Source organism: Danio rerio, chromosome 8, assembly GCF_049306965.1.
Source record: "Danio rerio strain Tuebingen ecotype United States chromosome 8, GRCz12tu, whole genome shotgun sequence".
Taxonomy (NCBI): domain Eukaryota; kingdom Metazoa; phylum Chordata; class Actinopteri; order Cypriniformes; family Danionidae; genus Danio; species Danio rerio.
Genome location: NC_133183.1, coordinates 17,791,306 through 17,813,252, shown reverse-complemented (window position 1 = coordinate 17,813,252; position 21,947 = coordinate 17,791,306). Strand labels below are relative to the sequence as shown.

The 21,947-nt window shown below is 37.8% G+C and overlaps 1 protein-coding gene and 1 long non-coding RNA gene across 26 annotated transcripts in view; one reads left to right on the top strand and one right to left on the bottom strand.

Moving 5' to 3' along the window:
- The window catches only part of elavl4 (ELAV like neuron-specific RNA binding protein 4), a 110,522-nt gene that overhangs the window by 69,275 nt on the left and 19,300 nt on the right, over nucleotides 1-21,947 (bottom strand). For 8 of the 25 annotated variants that reach the window (NM_001244600.1, XM_068222857.2, XM_068222859.2 and 5 more), the window contains 1 exon segment: nucleotides 943-1,029. The exons of 3 other annotated variants lie outside the window; for them this stretch is intronic. In NM_001244600.1, the coding sequence (NP_001231529.1) occupies nucleotides 943-1,029 (87 nt within the window). 25 annotated transcript variants of the gene reach the window in all.
- LOC141375595 (uncharacterized) lies at nucleotides 11,438-17,349 on the top strand. The gene is made up of 2 exons (XR_012384179.1): nucleotides 11,438-14,926; nucleotides 15,654-17,349. It is a non-coding gene; the product is annotated as an uncharacterized lncRNA (long non-coding RNA).

Genomic DNA, 21,947 nt, shown 5'->3' with positions numbered 1-21,947 from the left:
AGCTATATATATATTTTTTTAGAACAAACCATCATTATACAATAACTTGCCTAATTTCCCTTTACCTGCCTATTTAAGCTAATTAACCTAGTTAAGTCTTTAAATGTCACTTTAAGCTGTATAGAAGTGTCTTGAAAAATATCTAGTCAAATATTATATACTGTCATCATTGCAAAGATAAAATAAATTAGTTATTAGAAATAATTTACTAAAACTATTCTGTTTAGAAATGTGTTAAAAAAATCTTCTCTCCGTTAAACAGAAGTTAAGGGAAAAATAAACATGGGGGCTAATAATTCAGGGGGGCTAATAATTCTGTCTTCAACTGTATATCTTTATATAACTTACTGCAGTGAAATTTAAACCACACTGAACTAAACTGAACTTCAACTCTGAAATCTGGACTTTACCAGAATTATGTTAAGTGTTTTGACAATCTACAACGTATGTAGCGCTATATTAATAAACATGAATTAAATTGAATAATCATAATTCTTAATTTGTCATGGCCACTTTATTGTCACTGACCACTTTATTGGAAAAAAAATGTTTAAATAAACAGCATAGTGTAGCATACTTTGTGATAATGCTTGATCCTTCTTTGGTGCTGTTAAAACCACCACGTCAAACCTGCAGCTCATTTATGAAATTGTAGTAAATCGCATTTTAAATCGCAATCGCAATTTTGATCAGATAAATTGCAATTAGATTTCTTCTCCAAATCATGCAGCCCTACATTCACCCATAATATGTTATCAGGTAACACTCCTAACAGCAATTACAATAATAACACTAATAATAAGTTTTATTTAAAACTTATTATTGGTCCTTTTTTCCTCTACCCCTGCACACACCCTCCCTCTTACAGCAAAACCTCAAATTGCAGCAATATGGCTATTAATGGGGGTAAAAATGGCAGTTAGTGGGCAGCAATCTCCTTACCATCTTTGGCTGTGTCAGCAGTCCCTTCTCAGCCCAGCCCTGGAGCTGCGGCAGGTCTGCCTGACGCCACTGAGTCTCTGTCGATCCCTACGGGAGGGGGGCAGGGTCAATAATCAAACATGCCCAGTTTTCTCCATAGCAAACAGACACTCCTGACGGTCTCCAGGCACACTAAAACATACAGGTGGCTTTGAATTCGACTCAATCGTTTGAATTTGTTTGTTTTTTTGATATGCTATAATGAAAATGGGATCTAAAGGTGCTTGCGGAGAACGGGTGATGTATAGAATAGCTTATTCGCTGATGAAACCAAAGTGTTTTTACAAGCTCCAGGCTATAGACGAATTTGTGTAGGATATAGAAACTGCAAGTTGTGAAAAACAGCAAGCCTCCGACTGTAGATTTAATATCATGGGTTTTCCGACAAATCCAGCTTCGTAAACAAGACCTTAGAGGACCAATACCGAGGCTGCCGCAATCACAGCTTGAGCCGTGGTGCTAACTGCGAAAACAGCCAATTTAGGAAAAGAGGGAGACTCTGAGCGTGACCTTTCTGTTGGATGGATGGATTGAGGAGAAGGCATCCAGCACCACACGATAAAGGAGACACTTCTGCATCCAACGGGATGGAGGAGGACTTGGGGGAGGGCCTCTGTGTCCTCTGCAGATATTTAAATTGTTCACGTAAGCGCCCAGGTGTCAGAGTCTAGCAAAAAATGGACTGTCAGCGGAGAAGAGAGAGGAGAAAAAGATGGGGTGGGCAGTTGGATTGCTGACAGCTCCTGGTATAGCCTTATCTGGGGCATGGGTCTGTAATTTAAAAAAGAGCCTCATGGGATTTATTTTTTTTTTTAATCTCATGTGCCACCTTGGTTTTAGTTTATTGAGGACCGCAGGGTGTAACAAAACACTTATTGTTCTAGTGATAAAACATCAGTGTACATACAGCGTTAAACGTGATGTCTATTTGTTCTCTAATGAAACAACATATCTGCATGAACCAATCATAAGCTTTACATCCACATGCTGAATCATTCAAATAAATAAGCGGGATGACACAGCCAAATGATGCATCAACATTTTGGTGCATCATTCACAGTAAGGTTTAAAAAGCACTCGCTGTTACTCTGGTTACAGAGGACAGATCAATGTCTGCGGGCGACAGAAGGGAGAGGACAGACTATAAATGAATTCATCTTCTGTTTTCACTGACCTTTTCTCAAAGCTCGAAGGAATCAAAAAATGGAATACGTAACAATGGAGAAATAGTGGTTTGCTCTCTTTCTGTCTTATTATCTCTCTCTTCCTTCCCTTTCAAGTTTTCTTAAATATAAAAAATAGACCTAGATAAACTGCAGTTGTCCATGCAATTAAAATATGGTATCTAAACTAGCAAACAAATTTGAATATTGTTTGTTTCCTTGAATCATTTATCAGATGAGCCAGAATTGAGAAGCTGGAGTTTGTAGGATGTAAGGCAAGTTTGCATTTACTTCATTAAACTAACTTTTTGACTCTCTCTCTCTCTCTCTCTCTCTCTCTCTCACACGCACACACACACTCACACACACACTCACAAGCACAATAAATGAAACACTTCATTGCTCAAAATATGCTACTGATAAAGAATCACTGACAGTGTTTTAACCAAAAACCTGCATATATTAAATACCCCAATCTCCAGTTTTGTGACTTTAGTTCATGTGCGATATGTCAACTCATATCGCATCTACATGCTAAACATCTCTAAAATTTATTTTTGTGGATAAACCCATTTAAAAATATACTTTTTTATTAAGAAAATCATATTGAACGTTGATGATGTAAAAAGAAAATTATTAAAACATGTAGGGATGCAACAATTATAGACTTTGGTTGTATGATTATAGTCTGAGAAATAAACACGGTTTCACGGTTATTATGATTATTATGCATTCATTAATTTCAAAACACTACTAGTTTAGTAATTTACATGAAAACTCATTTTTTAAAGTGTCATTTCTTGCTTCTCAGTAAACAAATAATACAGCACAATATAATATAAAAACAAACAATAGTCAATTACTCTCTTTGGACTTAAAATAAGTGAAATATTTTTTAATTTTAAACAAGTAATAGTTTTACACTGAAATAAATGACAGAACAAGAAATAAACAAATAAAAAATAAGAATATATAAAAAATAGTATTTGCCTAATGTAAATCTAAGCTATATATTAGCTAAGTATTTGAATGAACTTGTGTTATCATCTGTGTCAAACAAAACATAATTGTATAAATAATTAAATTAATAATAATAATAATACACACATTTTTTGTTTACATTGCACTGAAGGGCACGCACAACTCTCACCGTTACAGCACGAGATATTTTCAACTGAATGTGCTTGGAAGGTGTGAGTGTGTCACACTGTTTGCACATATTGCTACCTATATGCTTGTGCAAGCTGCGTTGCTCCATTGGAAAAAAACAAACAAACTTGTGTGCAGGCCCACTGCTGCTAGTTGTCTCAGCTATAGTTAATTCAATTCATCTTTTATTTTTTTAACGCTTTTACAATGTAGACTGTGTCAAAGCAGCTTTACATAGAAGATTATAGTACATTGAAACAGTGTCAGTCCAGTTTTCAGCGTTTAAGTTTAATTTAGTTCAGTTTAGTGTGGTGTGTATTAGCCTAGGTGTATAAACTCGGAACTAGCACACAGTTGGCATAACTTTGTTTAGTTTAATACTTTCATTCTGTGCAACAGAAACGCCGTGTTGAGAACCCTCTACAATTATTTAACCGTGCCGAATTAAAGCGTGGTTAATAGTGAAATCAGTTAACCGTTGCATCCCTAAAAACATGTATAATAATATAATAATAATATATCTAATACATTACCACATGACAGAAAATTCAATGGGGTTTTTAAAATTACGATCTCATACTACCTTAATACAGCTTCACCATTGGCTTAGAAACAGTAGCAAAAAAAACCAATAAAGACAGAGATGTCACCTCACCCTCTGCGATCCAAAAAAAAAAAATCTCCCACGCTTTTCCTTCCTGTCTTGATGGTCAATAAATCAGCCACTTCATCCACAACAGAACATTCTCAGTCAAACAACCCATACTTAACCTTGTACAGAAACCATACTGGACCCAAGCATCTCACACAATCGTTTTCATGCGCCCACAGCACGTATCCTACAACCTTGCGGCAGATAATTGACATGACAAAGACGCTGTTAAAAACTGACTGTCTGCCACAAAATGGAGGTCACCTCAGCAGCTAAATGTATGTGTATATGTGATTTTCTTTTGTATCACACACTCACGATGTACAGTGCCGCATAAAGGAGAATTTCACCTCAAAATGTTTCTTCTTGCACCATAATTTCAATTTACTCAAACTGGCCAAAACACATAGCCAGGAAATAACCTTTTCCTTCATTCATTTTTTCAGCTTCTTATGAGATACAGCAGGAGTCTGGTAAATAACCCTAGACTAAATCCTTTAAAATAATTCTCGGCTTGAGAAATAAACTAATTTGTACTTAACAGAGTCTCCGGGCGGAGGGTACAAGTCTCCTTAATGTTCACAGAGGTCGCTACACTTGCCTGAAACTCCAACCCTCCTGTGCACTGAACTGCTGGAGGGGATGTGAGCTGTCAGAACCCATTCAGGTACGCAGCTTCATACATTTCTTGTATCTTAAAGTCAGGTCAGTAAAGTTCTCTGTGTGTATTGATTTTTATTTTTCTCTCCCCGTGTTTTGCGTGGGCTCCCCTCCTCAGTGGGACACCTCCTCCAGAGCCCTCAGGTCAGACTGCCACTCCGGCAGATCAATCAGGGCAGTAATGTGGGACGGCATGCGCCAAGACTGCTCCGCTCCGTCACCATCGATCCGCATCTACTTTACCAAATGGATTTTTTCGTCTCCATCCGTCCTCCCTCCCTCCTCTCATTGAGTACCTCTTTCTCTCTCCCTCTTATTCTACCTCTGAGGGACTTGGAATAATAAATGCCTCGGTATAAAAGCAATTTTTCATTTAACTTTTGCTTGACACGTTTTCTTCTTCCCTCTCTAGATGAAGTCCGGTTTTATGTTACACCAGATCGATAGAAGCTTCCAAGGTGCTTCTCGCGTAATTTCTCTGCCTCTCTCCCTTGGGCGATGACGATGGGCTTGGATGTTAGCGGATAGCAGAGGACCACACCCTGATCATATTACCCCATCATTACAGGGAGCCTCATTTGATCAGTAATGAAGGCTGCTGTTCATTTAGCTCATGCCTCGTGTTCTTTCCTAGCATCTGTTTCTCAGAGATGAGTTCCTTGCTCCCGTCTATGGGTCCAATGAATATCTCAGAGGAATTACTCTGACCTTTTGCTGTTCAAAGGCGGGACTCACTTCCTGGGGTGATTCAGGGTGACTACATAATGACAGGTCTGTAAAGTAATAAGTGAGGTTGAATACAGATGGCTGCTGAAACATAAACACCTGAACGCTGAAAGCCAGCACTTGGCAGATCTATGGTGCTTGAGCAGTTTTATGTTAATAAATAATTAGGACTGTAAAGGTCAGCACACTGTAAATAAATTTAAAGTGTTAATAAGTAATTTTCTATCTTCAAATGATAGCCTACTTGATAATAAATTCTTATTTCTGCCATTTAAAAAAAAAACTGAAGTAGTTTAAGCTGCGAAAAATAAGTAAGTACAGTTGAAGTCAGAATTATTAGCCCCACCCCTGATTTTTTTTGTTCCCCAACTTTTGTTTAACGGAGAGAAGACTTTTATTTCAATACATTTATAAACATAATAGTTTTAATAACTAATTTCTAATAGCTGATTTCTTTTATCTTTGCCATGATGACAGTACATAATATTTTAGATATTTCAAGACACTTCTATACAGCTTAAAGTGACATTTAAAGGCTTAACTAGGTTAATTAAGTTAACTAGGCAGGTTAGGGTAATAAAGTTATTGTATAGTGTTGGTTTGTTCTGTAGACTTTAAATAAATATATAGCTTAAAGGGGCTAATAATTTTGACCTTAAAATGTTTTTAAAAAAAATTAAAACTGCTTTTTTTCTAGCCGAAATAAAACAAATAAGACTTTCTCCAGAAGAAAAAATATTATCAGACATACTGTTAAAATTTCCTTGCTCTGTTAAACATCATTGGGGAAATATTTCAAAAAGAAAAAAATTCAAAGGGGGGCTAATAATTCTTCAACTGTATATCCATTTTCTCACTTGAAGACCTGAATTATGGAAAGATTAGGATGATTGATTGTCTGTGGGTTTAATCGCTTGAACCATTATCAGAGATTTTAAATTATGAAAATTAAATGAATATAAATTGACAAAGCAAGCACATGAAGTAGTGTACATAATCATGGTTCTAGATTCATCTAAATGTTGTTTATGGATATTTAATGTAGGAGATGGAGATGAAATGAAAAGATGATAGAGGAGTAGAGAAAGGAGGAGCACATGCATGTGGGGGTTGGCAGCATCAGTGACACAGGCTGTGTTTTTCCTTTGGGCTACAGGTCTGGTGAAACACCTGCGTCTCCCCCTACCCACTCTCTCCAAATCTCACAAAGTTGACCTCATCAGCTGACCCCACTCTCTTTCTCTCTGAGTCTCTCTATCCGACGTCGCTCCTTTGCAGTTTCCCCCTCTCTCTCTTCCTGGATGAATGGCTGTATTTTCTCTCAGTGCGTGGGATCTCCTTGGCCTTAAATTAACCTCTCTCGCAGATCTTCTGTGGAGACGAATTAGCGCCCAATGTGACAGTGCAGCTAATGTGTTGGTAAGGGTTCAGCCAAGTTTTCAAATATAAAAAAGCAAAAAATAAAAATAAAAAATACACATAAATACTGTGCTGATGAACTGCAATTCAAAAATGAATGTTCCTGTGAAGTTACACAACTGTGGTGGATGCTGATGCAAACAAACAAATGATCGTTCACACACATCAAATAGGAGCTGGATGTGTGTATTTTGCACAATCCACTATCTATCTCGGCCATGGGGGCCGCTGGCTCCGTTAGCCACTGCTAGGAGCCCAGCTCACTGCCAAGGCGAGCAGAAAATTGGTGAGCATCTTGATTCAGGGATGACACTTAAATTTGTGTGGCTCCAGTGACCAGCTCTATCCTTAGGCTCCGGATGGAAATATGAGAGAGTTTGGCCCTATGCCTGCTCCGGCAGGATTCACATCCTTCAGGCAGTGCGGGGTAAGGGACCTGCTGGGCCTGGCTTTGCACACACACATACACACCCAGTGGCACGCCACTGACATGCTCCAGCCCCTGGCCATCTCTGTGATATCTCCTGTGGACATAAGCGCTGTTTATGACGCAGAGTGGCCTTTGCTATCAGATGCAAGGCAATTGTGTCAAATCAGAGTACATTTAACGGGTGAGTATTTCGTGGATGTAACAGTAAAGTCGCTCAGATCTGTGGTATGAAACTCTCTTTATGTGCCGGGTATGATCAAAGCCAGACAGGGGAGTTCTTTAGGTTTGTGTACGTGTTGTCCTTGTCTGTCAACTAGCCTCGGACCACAAGTTGATTGTCAGTGACAGGCTCAGAGATACACTGCCCACCCCCACATGCTCTTTCTCTTTCACATACCCTTCGCCTGCTTTATCTAACCCCTACACATATTATAGATATTACATGAGTTCCTCCCACCACTGGGGGACTTCTGCATTACAGTAAAGGTGACCTTGCCATGTTTGCGTAAGGAAATGTCTGAGCTACACCAGGAGTGGGCAGTATGACTGAAATTTTATAACAAGGTATGAATAATTTTGCATTCTTTTTTTGTTTTGTGCATATATTGTTTCTTATTTTTGATGACTAATGCATCAACTGACCTTGAAATATATATGAAGTAAATAATCAAGTAAAATGTTTTATTATAAAGCTGCATTTAATTATGATTTATTATATTTTGGCGACATACTTAAGAGTAAAAACCTGACAAACAGTCCTTATATATTAACAAATGTAAAAAGCATACAGTGCTCAGTATATATGCGTACACCCCTCACAAATCTATCTTTTAAACTAATATTTTTAATAGGAAGCTATACAATATTATATTTGTGCATATACAGTATAGTAGATTAGTGAGTACGGAAGCCAAATCTGGAGCTTTTTTAACTAAATAACTCACATTAACGGTCCAAAACAAGTACACCCAAATTTACGTTATAGAAACAAATATTAAATACAAATTTAAAAAAGAAGAAACATCAAAAGAAGCAAAAATGTAAAAATTAAGTTGATATTTTGTAGGTTGTTTTTTTTTTGTAATATTTAACTTGAATTTAATTGTATTATCTTTTAATTTTCAAAATATGTTTTGTGACTAAAATATTATTTTAATAAATATATCTGTTTAATAAATCGGCTGGTGACGCAGTGGCGCAGTAAGTAGTGCTGTTGCCTCACAGCAAGAAGGTCGTTGGTTCGAGCCTCGCCTGGGTCAGTTGGCGTTTATGTGTGGAGTTTGCTTGTTCTCCCTGCGTTCGCGTGGGTTTCCTCCGAGTTCTCCGGTTTCCCCCACAGTCCTAAGACATGTGGTGAATTGGGTAGGCTAAATTGTCTGTGGTGTATTTGTGTGAATGCGCGTGTGTGGATTTTTTCCAGGGATGGGTTGCGGCTGGAAGGGCATCCGCTGCGTAAAAACTTGCCTGATAAGTTGGCGTTTCATGCCACTGTGGCAACCCCAGAATAATGGAGGGACTAAGCCGAAAAAAAAAATGAATTAAATGAATGAATTAATGAATAAATCTGTTTTGTTTAAATGCAACAAAATACATTGCCTATATTCACTGAAAAATTAATAAAAATAAAATCTTTCTAATCATTTACTCACCCTTCACTTGTTCAAAACCAATTAGATTTTTTTCTTCTGGTGAACACAAAATAAGTTATTTTGAAGAATGTTCCTACTATGGAAGTGAATGGGTTCCGTCAACCAACATTTTTCTAAATATATTTTTTAATTCAACAACAACAACAAAAAAAGATACTTAAAGGTTTAAAACTACATGAGGGAGAGTGAATGATGTAGTCATTTTCATTTCTGGACTATGCCTTAAAGTATTTACAAAATAGACTGCTTAACCAATTCATGGGTGCTAGGCATCTAAATCAGAGGTGCTCAAAGTAGGGCCCGTGGGCCAAAGTTTGGTTTGGCCCACCCTCGCATCTGAAAAGAGAGGAAGAATAATAGGGAGTTGGTTGGGGCTAATGCCTTTGACAGAGATCGTCATTTCAAATAGCATTACTTAATTTCTTTGTTTAATTGAGAAGCTACAAAAAATGTAATGTTTGAATTAAATGTCGTAAATGAATCAGACTATTGAAATGTATATACTGTCAGTTGACAGATAGAGGACAATGCACAAGACATTAATGAGCAAATCAAGGCAAAGGCAGGATCAGCTTGACTAGTGTATTCAGCAATGAACTGAGTTTTGTTCCAGATAGGATTGTTTATGTTTTTACGATATAATAAGTTCATTATAAAACAATAAAAATGATACTGGATCATTATTTAACATATTTTAAAGCAACCTTTACTAGTTATTTTTAAATATTAGCAAATAAATTTAACTTCATCTGACAGCCCTCAATTAAATTAGTTTTTTGGCTCTTTATAAGAAATCGTTTGGGCACCTCTGATCTAAATCAAAATAAAGTTGCATTATAAAGCTATTCACACTGCAAGGCAAAGTGGCAGCAAATAGCTTTCTTATTTTTAAATCAAACTGCTAAATTACCACGGTATATTTACCATTTCATGCATTTATGCTGTTTCTTCTACGAATATATAAGTTCACATCCAGTTTTTTCTCAGATATCTCCTCTTTCAAGGTTGAGTGTGTATGTGGCCTGTGCCTCATATGTCTATGTGGTTTCCTTTTACTCTGTGCAGGCACTATGGTGGCTGTGTCAGCTCCAGGTGGGGTGTTGACATGGCTGTATAGGTAGCTGGCAGGTGGCAGAACAGTGCCGCACCTGCGCCGGGCACAGGGCGAGTAAGAGCAGCCTCGATCCTCCGCGCCCTGGAAACTATACATACTGTGCACTCATGAACCTCTCTGGCTAACAAGCTGCTTTACCAACTACAAATCACATTGAGACTATATAGATGAGTTGTAAAGCTGCGCTTGGGAGCCCTTGGTGAGTGTTGCAGTGAGCGTGGAGAGCTGGTAAAATGAGGATGAATGTGTTTTGTTATGCGGAGTGTGAAACCCAGCTAAAGACCTTGCACCGTATATTTGTCTTTTAATTATTTTCTCTGTATAAGCTTGTCACGCAATATTTGCTCATTATAGAGAAACATTAAAAGCTTTACAAATAGCCTGAAAGTAGATGTGTGTGTCTGTAAGAGGGGAGTGAAATTAAAGGAAGGCAGTGTCCGTAAGGCAGCTAACTGTGGTCTCAAGTTCCTGAGAGGATGAGGTGGGCTTCTGAACACACATAAACACACTGAGCTTTCCTTCTCTCTCTTTTTCACTCCAGCAAGCCACACACATGAGCTCTGGTTAATCCAATCTCAGCCTCCTCATCTTCCTGCAGCCTATTTCTCAAAGTCCCTTTCTCCACACCCTCTGGCTTCCAGAACATCATCTCTTATTTTCCCATTTCCATTCCAACACTACACACAATTTCTCCATCGCTCTTTCTTCTTGTTCCCTAGTGGTCTTTTGTTTTACCTTACGTTCTGTGTGTTTTTTAAACCATTTTTTTCTTCACCAGCATGGGTTCTCTACACATCAACAAATACTTTTTTCTCTCTTACAGGAAAGAACTATGCTCCAGAAAAAAATACAAGGAAACAAAACCAAATCCTTTAAATTGGAAGTGCGACGTCTGTTTCAGACCAAAACAGATGCATGGTAATTACATTGCTGGCTGAAATACTAAACTGAATGTTATTTGTATGCTATGGCTACACTCAAAAAATGTTGAGTGTCATCTAAAATTGGGGTCAGAAATATGTTGTTTCAAATAATTTAAAGATTTTATCCACATTGTAAAAAAATATATGATCAATTAGGCCTGACAGTATATGTTTTAGGTCATTGTAATGAAGTTAGAACACGAAATGAAATGAAGTTAGAACACGATTAACTTAGTTTAATAAGTTGCACAAGCTGTTATAAGTCAGTTTTACACAATATAAGTTCTATGGACTCATAAGGGTAATTTGATATAGCTTTAAATTTTAAGGCAACCAGGATTTTTTTTTACAGTGCAGTAGTTTAGTTTGCCCATAACATTGTGTTGTTATTTAGTCATAAATAATAAAAACTAAACAACCATTTTAAATGCTACTATTAAAAGAGGAATCACAACACTATTACATAAATTAGGAAAGTTGCAGAAATTTGCTAAAGATTAGCAGTGGTACTCTTAGGGTTGTGTGATTTGGGACAAATTATCTCATTTATATATATATATATTTTTTTTTTGACAGATATTGCAATTTTGATTTGATTTGCAATTTAATTTTGTAGTCAAGCGTCCGCTCAATAAACTGTATCGTACCTTCTTACGGCTAAAATGCAGTAAGTGACCTGAAAAGATTATAACTCACTCCAAATGTATTTAAATTGTTTTTAAATATTCAGTAATGAAACACTAATTTTTTTCTAGAGCACACGGTAAACAAATAAAATGTTCTTACCTTTCTTTAAACAAGTTCAACTCAAATTAGGGAGATAGTGTAGCTTATTATTCAAACAAAATAATAATAATTATAAAAATACAGAACACACTGCAAACTAACCTAACTGAAACAACTCTGAAATTGTACTTTGCTGCTGCTTGTTACTAGATTGAGTGTCACTGGCAATGCATTCAGATGAATTTTTAGCAAGACACTAATCATATAGCCACCTGTGGTGCTTTTTTAGGTGCTGATTTCTTCGTGTTGTGGCAACAATTCTTGCAAATTACCTGTTTTTGATTGGTGACTTTGAAACCAAAATATTCCCATATTACCGTTTTTCTTTGATATGAATTTGTCTAATAATGCTTCTGAAGCAGCAGACATCATCTCACTCATCTGCGCTTTCCTATTTGTTTCATTTTTATTGTGAGTGTTCCACATAATTTTGCTCATAGTTCCACATAGTGTGCGCACTCAATTGGCTAGTAAGACTATCACACACATACGACAGTCACGCATTTGCCCAGGGCAAGGGAAAATAAATAATACATATATATTTTATATTGCAGCCTCTTGCGATTAGCTAATCACTACGTTTCAAATCACGATTGCGATTCAATTTCGATTAATTGCACAGCCCTAGGTACTGTATTATTCATTATGATTTAATTAATAGTTTTGTTGTTGTTTTTTAGATTAAAGAATACAAAATGAGGGCATACATGTATGTATAAATGGGCATGCACAAATAAATATGCAAAATTAGTTGATATAAATCTAATATAGTCTAAACATAAAATAGATATTGACATAGAGCATATTATTCTGAATCAAACAATAAATTAGTATTATTATTATTACTATTACTTACATACAAGTATCTCTCTGTCTTTAACTGTACAGAGCTCACAGCTGGTGGAGAAACATCTCTGTGTATTGTATGAAGTCAGTTTAGTTATTGATTGGGTTCCACGCTTGAGCTCATAAAAGAAAGTAGCTGCAAGACAGAGCGGCAACCCCACGGCATCTGCTTTAATAAGAGAACGCCAGGGTAATTGATGGAAGGTTGGCTGAATTACTAACTAGCACGGGCAGCTAATAAATAGCACCAATCTCAATATTAGAGACAAAGAGGTGAATGAAATTCAATCTGTTAACCTCTTCATATACATCAGGCTACAGTAGAAGTGGTATACTTTACTGTCGTTTTACTTTTTACAAAGCAGCAATGGCTCTGCCAACATGTCTCCAAGATTTCCTTTTTTTCTGGATATGAGGATATAAAGAATGACATTACGAGGAAAAGGGCAATCAAATGTGTTCTATTGCAGCTAGCAAGATAAAACCTCTGTAGAATATCAGCAAAAGCAACAAATGGGACGTGCATTCAAACGAGCAGATTAATGTTCAGATGCAGGGCTACACTGTAATTGAAAATGCCTACATGGGGCATCTACACTCATATATAATTTCCTATAAAATATATGTGTATCCTCATAGAATCCATCAGAATCAAAGTTCAGCGATGATTGTGCGTAGTGTGAAGGGAATGTTTTTGCAATCTGGTTTATACTCAGAATATGTATCAGTGTTTGTTCGACATGCTTTTACTAACTGTTGTTTCCTGATTGCAGGTTGATGGTGAACTAATGGAATGAATGCCTTGCTTCTATGAAAGGAAGAAGAACATACAAAACAGGGCGTGTTTGTGTAAGGGAAGACATTAGCTCCCGGACAAGACAGCAACTTCTGCTAAAGGTCTGCTCCCACCTCTAATCAGCCTAACTCTTTTTGACAGCAAGATAACAATATCCACAACCCAAGCGCATCTACAGGGGCAAGATTTCACGCGAAGTAATTCCTTCGTGAAATGCCAACGGTGGTATCTATGGTTACTGTTGTGGGAAAGATGCTTTTTGTGTGCCATCCTATTTGCCCTTTCTCAGTTAGGGTTCATTGCGGGAGCTGCCATGCTTTGCATGCTCCATAACCCTATGCTGCTGTGACCTTTGACCACTGATATACAAAGAGTGGAACTTTCTTTGACATTTATATCCATGTTCCCTTTCTCATTGCATTTCTTCTACTCCTCACATCCCTCCTTTCACCCACTGAGAATGAGCACAAATAAAAGTCCTCGAGTGTGCTCTTTTGAATGCCGTATCAGCCGTCATTATGCCACATTATGTAATTTTTTTTAAATGCATCAGCCATTTTTGCCACTGTAAAGGTTTTAAAGGTTTTGATTTCCGTGCGATTGTGTGATGCGAGTCGCTGTAATGCGAATGACCTTGAGAAGTCCTTTACCGTCACGGGAGGCAGGTCAGTTAATTGGGTAATAGGCAGGAGAGAAAAAGCTACTGCATTTGCAATGGTGGGAGCAAAAACTCGCCTGCTGTTGCTGTCTTTTCCTGGGGTGCAAAATGTAGATCAGAGAAATGTGCAGTTTGTGCACAGTCTCGAGAGAGCCTGCCACTCAAATCCGAACGTCTGTATGAATACCAAAACACACAGGCGGAGAGAGAGAGAGAGTGAGGGAGGGGGAGAGAGGAGAAGGAATGAAACAAAGAAAGTGGGATGGAGGATGAGGGAGGTCGGAAGCTAGAATGATAGGGGATGAGAGCCAGCTTGAAAGAAATGGGCGGTAATGCGCTTCTTTTACCTTTCTCTATTTTATCTTGTGATCAGCTCAAACCAACAATCACTGTTTGTGATGGAGCCTCTGCCGAACATATTATTTTATATATCTATGCATCTGTCAGCGTGCCAGGACGAGCGGTGTGTTGTGTTGGTAAGCAGGTTGTGTGTGCTGTGTATATTCGGCTGATTATCGTCTGTCTGTGCGTGGCACTTTGAATTTGCGCCAGAGGAATTATTATGCTCGCGCTTGTGAAGCCTGCTCGCTCCCTCTCTCCTTCTTGCTCTCTCCTCAGCTTTCTGCTAAGAAAATGAGGATGAATCAAACTGAGAAATCACTGTGGACGCCTATTAAAATTTAAACCTGAGCGTTTTGTTGTTATTCATGTATATTTAGCTTTGACATAATAAAAAGCCTCTTCGCAAAAGCATATTATTAAGATTACATTTGATTACTATTCATAGCACATTGTTTAATCTTACCTAAACCTTGTTAATACATTAGGTAGGACCATTTTTGTTTTTAACCATTTTTATTTTAGGCGTTTCTTTATTAAATGTCAAAATGACTTTCTGGCTGTTTTATGTTTTAAGTATATTGTTTTAAGTATATTTCCAGAGAAACTGAAATATTCTAACTTGATAAAGCTTAGTGCTTCCCACATATAGACTTTACTTAAGCGGGCCACCCAGCTATATTTACAACACCCAAGTATATTTAGTGACACTTTTTTTTTAACTATCATCCTTTTACACTTTACTTGGAGACCCCCACCTTTTTGAGTTTGACTGGGTTTTCTAAATCTACTAAAATGTCCAGGATTTGGTTTTGCTTTCGTTTTCTGAGTTGATGTTCATTTTATGCGCACAGCTACAAGAGAGATATTAAAAAAATTAATTCTTTAATCTAAATGACTCAGAAAAACTTTGTTAAATTTAACTTTGTTAAATTTGTCTAAATTGGCTGCATAATATTTTTACACCATTAGAAATAGGTAATCAACTCATTTGTCTTATTTAAATTAGCTACACGTTATTCTTGTAATTATTATAATTGTTAGAGATATTGTGTGTTTTTATTCCTTCGTTATGTCATTTATTTCTCATTTTCTGTATTTTTTATTAATTTGATGATCAATATATTACATATTTTATCCATCTAAAATGCTTCAGTAGTGTTTATTAGAGAGATAACATAAAAGAGAAATGGATGTTTCAACATCTTTTTTTTACTTTAACCCATTGAAAAGAAAAAGTTTAAAACAGATAATAATAAAAATATTGTTAAAAGTCAAACTATATTTTGTTTAAGGTGTGTTTCATTCCGACCACCACAGCAAGTATATTTCAAACCTGTGGGAAGCACTGAAGCTATACAGTTAATGTTAATGCATTAATGAGCACACATACTTTACTCTTGAAATAAATTGATCAGTATTGAATATATTGACATTTTTCCACTTTTGTTTTCACAAGATCCCAAATTTGGGCTTAATGTCTGACTTTCTGTTTTTTTAAAGAGACCTTTTTCAAAGTCTCATTCTTGAAGTCTCATTGCCATTTAGGGAGAAAAATTAGATGTAAAAGATATCTCTTTATATGGGCAGTTTTTATCTGAACATTTTATTGAACAGATATCTTTGTAGGTTTTTATTCGAACACTACGGGTAAAACTCTCCCAGAAGTGATGTGATCGCAAATATGGAATGTGATGAAAGCTCACATTAGCTTCTGAAATCTTCTCTGAGTTATTTAAGTCTGAATGTGAGACTTGTCTAATAAGCGCATTCTGCCTTCACCTGTCAGTGCGCTCTATCCTCCCTAGAGCTGGATGTTCAGTTACCTCAGTAACTCTCAAGGGATTTTCTCTAATCAGTTGGCAGAGTGAGACTCATTCAGTAATTACATTCAGAGGTTACATTTGTGTTCTAAATCTGTCAAAGCCGTTGAAAACGATTAAGTATTAGGATACTTTTTCAAATCGGAGTGAAGAGCATAGCAAATAGATTACAGAGCGCTGTTTACTCTTTTAAGTATGCCATGGCAGGAAAGCAGAGATAGCATACAGACTTCAACATGGTAAAGTCTTGTCACTAATGTGTATATACAATATGTAAACCTTACATATATATATATAGCTAACTATTTAACAAGATTTTTGTCTGTCTTATTATCTTTTATTCTTAAATCTATTGTGCACAATCCAAAGGATGAGGAATTTTTCTTGTTTTGTGTGGTCGCTCCAATTATGATTGTTAAAATGAAAGAATTTCCTGTCTTCCATATTTCATGACTCTGATCTAAGCGTATTACAAAACGCTTTTCAAGTACTACAGTGTACGTTTAAGGAGTTAAAATATTTTTTAAATAAAAAAAATAAACTAAATATATGATTTTTAGCCATAGCCGCACTAAGGTAACCAGACGATCACATCCTCAAATGGTGTACCAATAGAAAGAGTTATAAATATCTCTTTATAATAAATTTATATCTCTTATAAATATCTAGATTTTTGGATTGACAAGAGTTTAGCCTTGGATATACACATTGACAAGTTATTGAAGAAGGTGCAGACTCACGGATGCTTAACTGTTTTTTGTACGATTCCTTACATTAGTTATCTTTTTATCAAAGGAGAAAATTACATTTGTACTTATTTACTTTAAAGGCTCTCTTAGGTAAACTACAATCCAATCTTTCTAATTAGCTAACAATTCAATATATATCCAATGCACTATTTGGTTCCTGTATTCGGTTAACAGTCCCAGAGTATTGTCAGAACTTGGCTAATTTGGTTTTCCCTTTTATGCTCCTAGGGCTTGGAATGCTCTGCAAAAGTGGCTTAATCTCGACACACTTCCGAGTACCTTTAAACATCTATTGTATAACATCTTAAAGGATACCTGTAATTGTTTTTTAAGATCTGATCTTTTATTATGAATGGTGATTTTGTAATTTTGTGGTAATGTTATCTGTAATTTTTTGTGGGAAACTTGTGCTGCCATCTTGACCAGGTCTCAGTGGAAGAAGAGACTGTACTGTCTCAATGTGATCTCCTGGCTAAATAAAGAAAATAATAATAATAATGTCAGTCATTTATTGTGTCATTTACTGCTATTGTGATCTTGCACATCCTCTGACTCCTATGAAGACATTAAATATTAGTCACATTCATTTTTGGACAAAATTAAATTATAATAACAAAACAAAACTAGCTATTTAATCTATGTTTGCCTAGCCATCTTTAGAGGAATCTTATCTAATATAGACAAATCATTCTAATAGGTAAATGAATGTCTTTCTGTAGAAATGCAATACCATAAAGAGAAAAGAAAAAATGTTGTGTGCCTGAAATATTGAAACTGAAACCTGCACAATGAACCATGTTTTAAACTCACTCAGGTGGAAGCTCTACGGCGCCACCATCTGAGGGCTCATTGCAAAAGCACGGCAAGGGTTTCAGTCAGATGGATGCTGCCATGCTTCTGCAGCAGGAAAAGTGAGGGATGGATGCAGTGGAGTCACACGCTCACACAGCCCCTTGAGTCTTTGCAGCCAGAGGGGGGCAACCTGAGCCACTACTCTTAACTCACAGAAAAAAAAATCAAGTGGCCCACTTTGACACTCAGCTGTCATGTGTAGTCATGCTGTGTGGAGAGGGGTGCAAACTCTTCCACCCAGCCATCACACATCCTGGGGCACTTTTCCCACCCCTGCTGCCCAGATATCACCATCTCGGCAGCTCGTCTCTGGATCTCTCTCGGTCATCCACCTGCGCCCTTATCCACCCCTTTTTAATATTCAGTCCAGCTTTAGCCTTATTAGCATTGATATGCAACCTTGGAGTCGGACAACAAAGGAGAAAGCCCTAAAGCAGTGTAGTGAGGCTGCTTGGAGGAGGGAGTGAAATTATGAGGAAGGATAGAGGTGACGAGAAGGTAGGAAGGAAAGGATGTGAGGTGAAAGAAGACGAGAAGCTGCGTCTACGTGGCCACAGCTCTGTGTAATGGCCATTAGGTGTGCGTTGAGTTGGGACGTCAGCACTGCGGAGGAGGAGGAGGAGAAATGTATAGGCCTATGTGGAAGCTTATTTCCCTTAACTTCCTCCCTCCCACACCTTATTTCCTCTCTCACTACAAGCAACATGGACAAGCCCCCTGGCTGCCCCAATGTTTTTCTGCCTTGCACAAACTGTTTCGCACAAAGGAAAGGAGGTAAAGCAGAGATTTACTTTTGGGAATCGTGCTCTTTTCAATTAGCATTTTGATTGCATGTTAAAGCCCACACACAAACAGTCAAACATTTGCCTGAAAACTGAATAACGCTGCCCACATTTTAATCCGAACTCTGTGCTGCTCAGGTGGGAGAACTGACAGTCACAGCAAGTTAGTAAATGCATATATCTGCGCTACATTAACCTTTCGAGCAATTATGATGTCTTCAACCTTTACTGTGTATGATGTGCTAACACAGGCCTACGATTTTTTTCAGTCGTTTGTAAGCTTCGCTACATCCCTCTCTCTCTCTCTCTCTCTCACAGGGAGAGTTGGTTCCTGGCAGGCACAGTCTCCCACTAGCCTGGTGACAGCCGGGGGAGGCAGTCTCTGAGCCCTTAGTCAACAATGGACACACACACTTGCACAACACACACACAGTGCAGAATGTTTAGTGCAGCCTGCCCTACCTCTATCATGGAAGATGGGCAAACACGGGCAATGATCTCCAGACGTGCTAGATAACAAACTATGCATAGAAAACACACCTTCCCTACCTAATAGATTCTCGTACACACACACGAGGTCACTCCCACTCATTCTCATTTACAAACTTACACTCTGGCATGGGTACACAGTTACACGACCTTCTACACAAGATGATCAATGTGAGATTTTCTTGATTTTCATATGAAATGGTATAGAAATTAGGAAAGAAAATAATATGATTATCACATTAATCATATGAATAATATGACTGTTTCCTTTTGACAGATCAAACTGGAGCTGCCAGCACTAAAATTGGGTGGAAAATGGAAGATGAGAGCAAAATAAGGTGAGCATTAAGATTCAACACTGCCTCCACACGTAAAAGGTTTTAAACCGCAGCATCTAAGAACCTGCTACACCTGTCCTTTCTCTCCTCTCTTCTCCTTTCCTCAGCCTTGTTCTCAAATAAAGCTCCTCTCATCCTGAGATAAAGGGGAGGAGTAGCATGCAGAATTGAAAAAGAGGAGAAAGGGGAGAGAGACAGAGAGACTCCAATGCTACCACTGCAGCTGCAGGCAGTGAGACACAGCAAGGGCAAAAACACACTCACTCACACACACACACACACACACATGCTTGTCTGCACGAAACCACCGCAGCATCCTTACCATCTTAAACCCGTTCCACTCCATTTGTAAGTCGGCGGGCAGAGTTCTCGCCTATAGCCGTGCTAATGTCTCCTCACTTGGAGATCTCTCTCGGTCTCTCCTCTCTCTCTCAGTATGTGTCTCAGCGGTGGCGAGGCAGCGTGCGGCCAGCAGGAGAGAGAGTGGGCATTCCTCCTCCGAGTGAGGCTGCTTGTGAATGCACGGGCTTCGGCATGAGCTGAACGCTGCAGCCCCACTCCCTGCCCCCTCCTCATTGGTGAGGTCAGAGCAGCCCCCTCCTCCTCACTTCTCTGACTGGCTCCCTCAGCAGTCCGTCATCTGCTCTACTCTGGTAAATTAACACTTTCGCTCTGGCAGCCTTGCAGACGGCACAGGCGCTTCGGCTAGCACAAGCCCTTTCAGAACCAGCAAAGGCAATCAATCGCAACCAAGGGCTCAGCTTGAGTTAGAGCGGACTGATTGCACCTAGAGGCATTATGGTAATAGGGTGCTCTCGCAGCACTGCTAATTAATGCAAGTTAAAAGCATGCAATGATTGCAGAGTATGTTGAAGCTTTTAAATATCCTTCTATACTTACACACAATGACCATATAAAGGACGCTTATTACAGTGTTAAATAGAAAAAGGATTCAAACGTGGACATTTAGTATTGAATTCAGCTATTTTGATGTCTGTTTGCTTTTTCCAAGGAAGAGAATTTTATATTAAAATGGTTAAAAGTGGTTGAGCAGTCAATTATACATTGTTCTGAAAATTGACCATACAAATTGAATCTGAATATCTACTATGCATTTATGTATGTGTGACAGACAATAGACTTTTTAACGTAATACATACCTGTATTGCACAATAATTTATACACACACACACACACACACACACACACACACACACACACACACACACACACATATATATACATACACTGAAAAAAAATGCAGGGTTCCACACAATTCATTCATGTTGTCCCAACACAAATGAATTACGTTAACTTAACACTTTAAACATATTTATGTGGATTGAACATAATAAATGTAAAACAAAATCATCCCAATGAAATCTCAAGAATTGTGCTGATTCACTTCATTTTAAATAAGTAGTTTGAATAAATAAAAAAATAAATAAATAAGTGTATATATGTACAGTATATATGAAGAGTACAGATGCAAAAACCTCTAAGTGCCATCTGAAATTTTCGTCCAATATTAGCATTTTCCTCAGGCCCCAATGTCTTGATTCAGTAATTTCACTTTTATTAACAAAGAATAGATTATTTTCCTCACTTTTAACATGAAATAACTGAACATAACAATAAAAGGCTGAGAAAAATGCACTTTGCAAAAGAAAATTCCTGATGGTACTTAAAGGTTTTTGCATCTAAATATGTATATATAGTAAATACCTATTATATTTAAAATTATTTGACCTCAGGTTTTAGTTATTTTAAATGCAATGTGCGTGTGTGTGTATTCCAAATGTTTATTTAATTCTGTTAAATGTATGATCCAAAAAGACCAACATCGAATTTAACAAAGCTGCAAGTAGAAAGACAAATGTGGGACGACACAACTGTTGTCAACTGAGACTGAGTAAAAAGCACACAGGTTACTGTTCTTACACACCTGGTCATTGTACAAACCATAACACAAATCACAGTCACACACCTTTACGCAAAGTGCGCACCTTGAAATAGTCTAAACAATACCATCTGTCTTCATCCCAATTGTCGCCAATTATGTGCTTAAGAGAAAGAAATTAGTGAAATTCTAAGTATTACGAGGGATGAAGGGATTATGCTTAGGCTACGCGAGACGGTGTTTCGGTGATTTTCACTAGTGTTACAGTGTAATTCTCTTTCAAATACGAGCACATTACTCACCATGACCATTCTCGTGTCCGGAGGTGAAGGGGGAAGTAAAAGCTCGGTATTTATTCAAATACGCGGTAAATAATCAAAAGAAATATATAATAACGTTGCGCTTTTGAGCGTTTGGGGGAAAGTCGTTTCCTAAAGTCTTGTAGGAGGTGTCGCGTGGACCCAAGGACAGTCGGATGCAGACAGGTCGGCGGAGAGATGGAGAGATGGAGCCGAAAACTCACAGCTGCAGTCAGAGAGCGTCTATGTTTTGTATATGAATATATTTGAGGGGACGAAATCCAAAATAAAACGATAAAAACAAAAAAGACGGTTTCCTCAGCGACTCCGTGGAGCTAGTATTGCGCGCGTCTCTTTTTCCTCCACACCATTTATGGAAGGTAGTGTCAGGATGGTGTGAGATCTGATTGGCTGAGCGGGACAG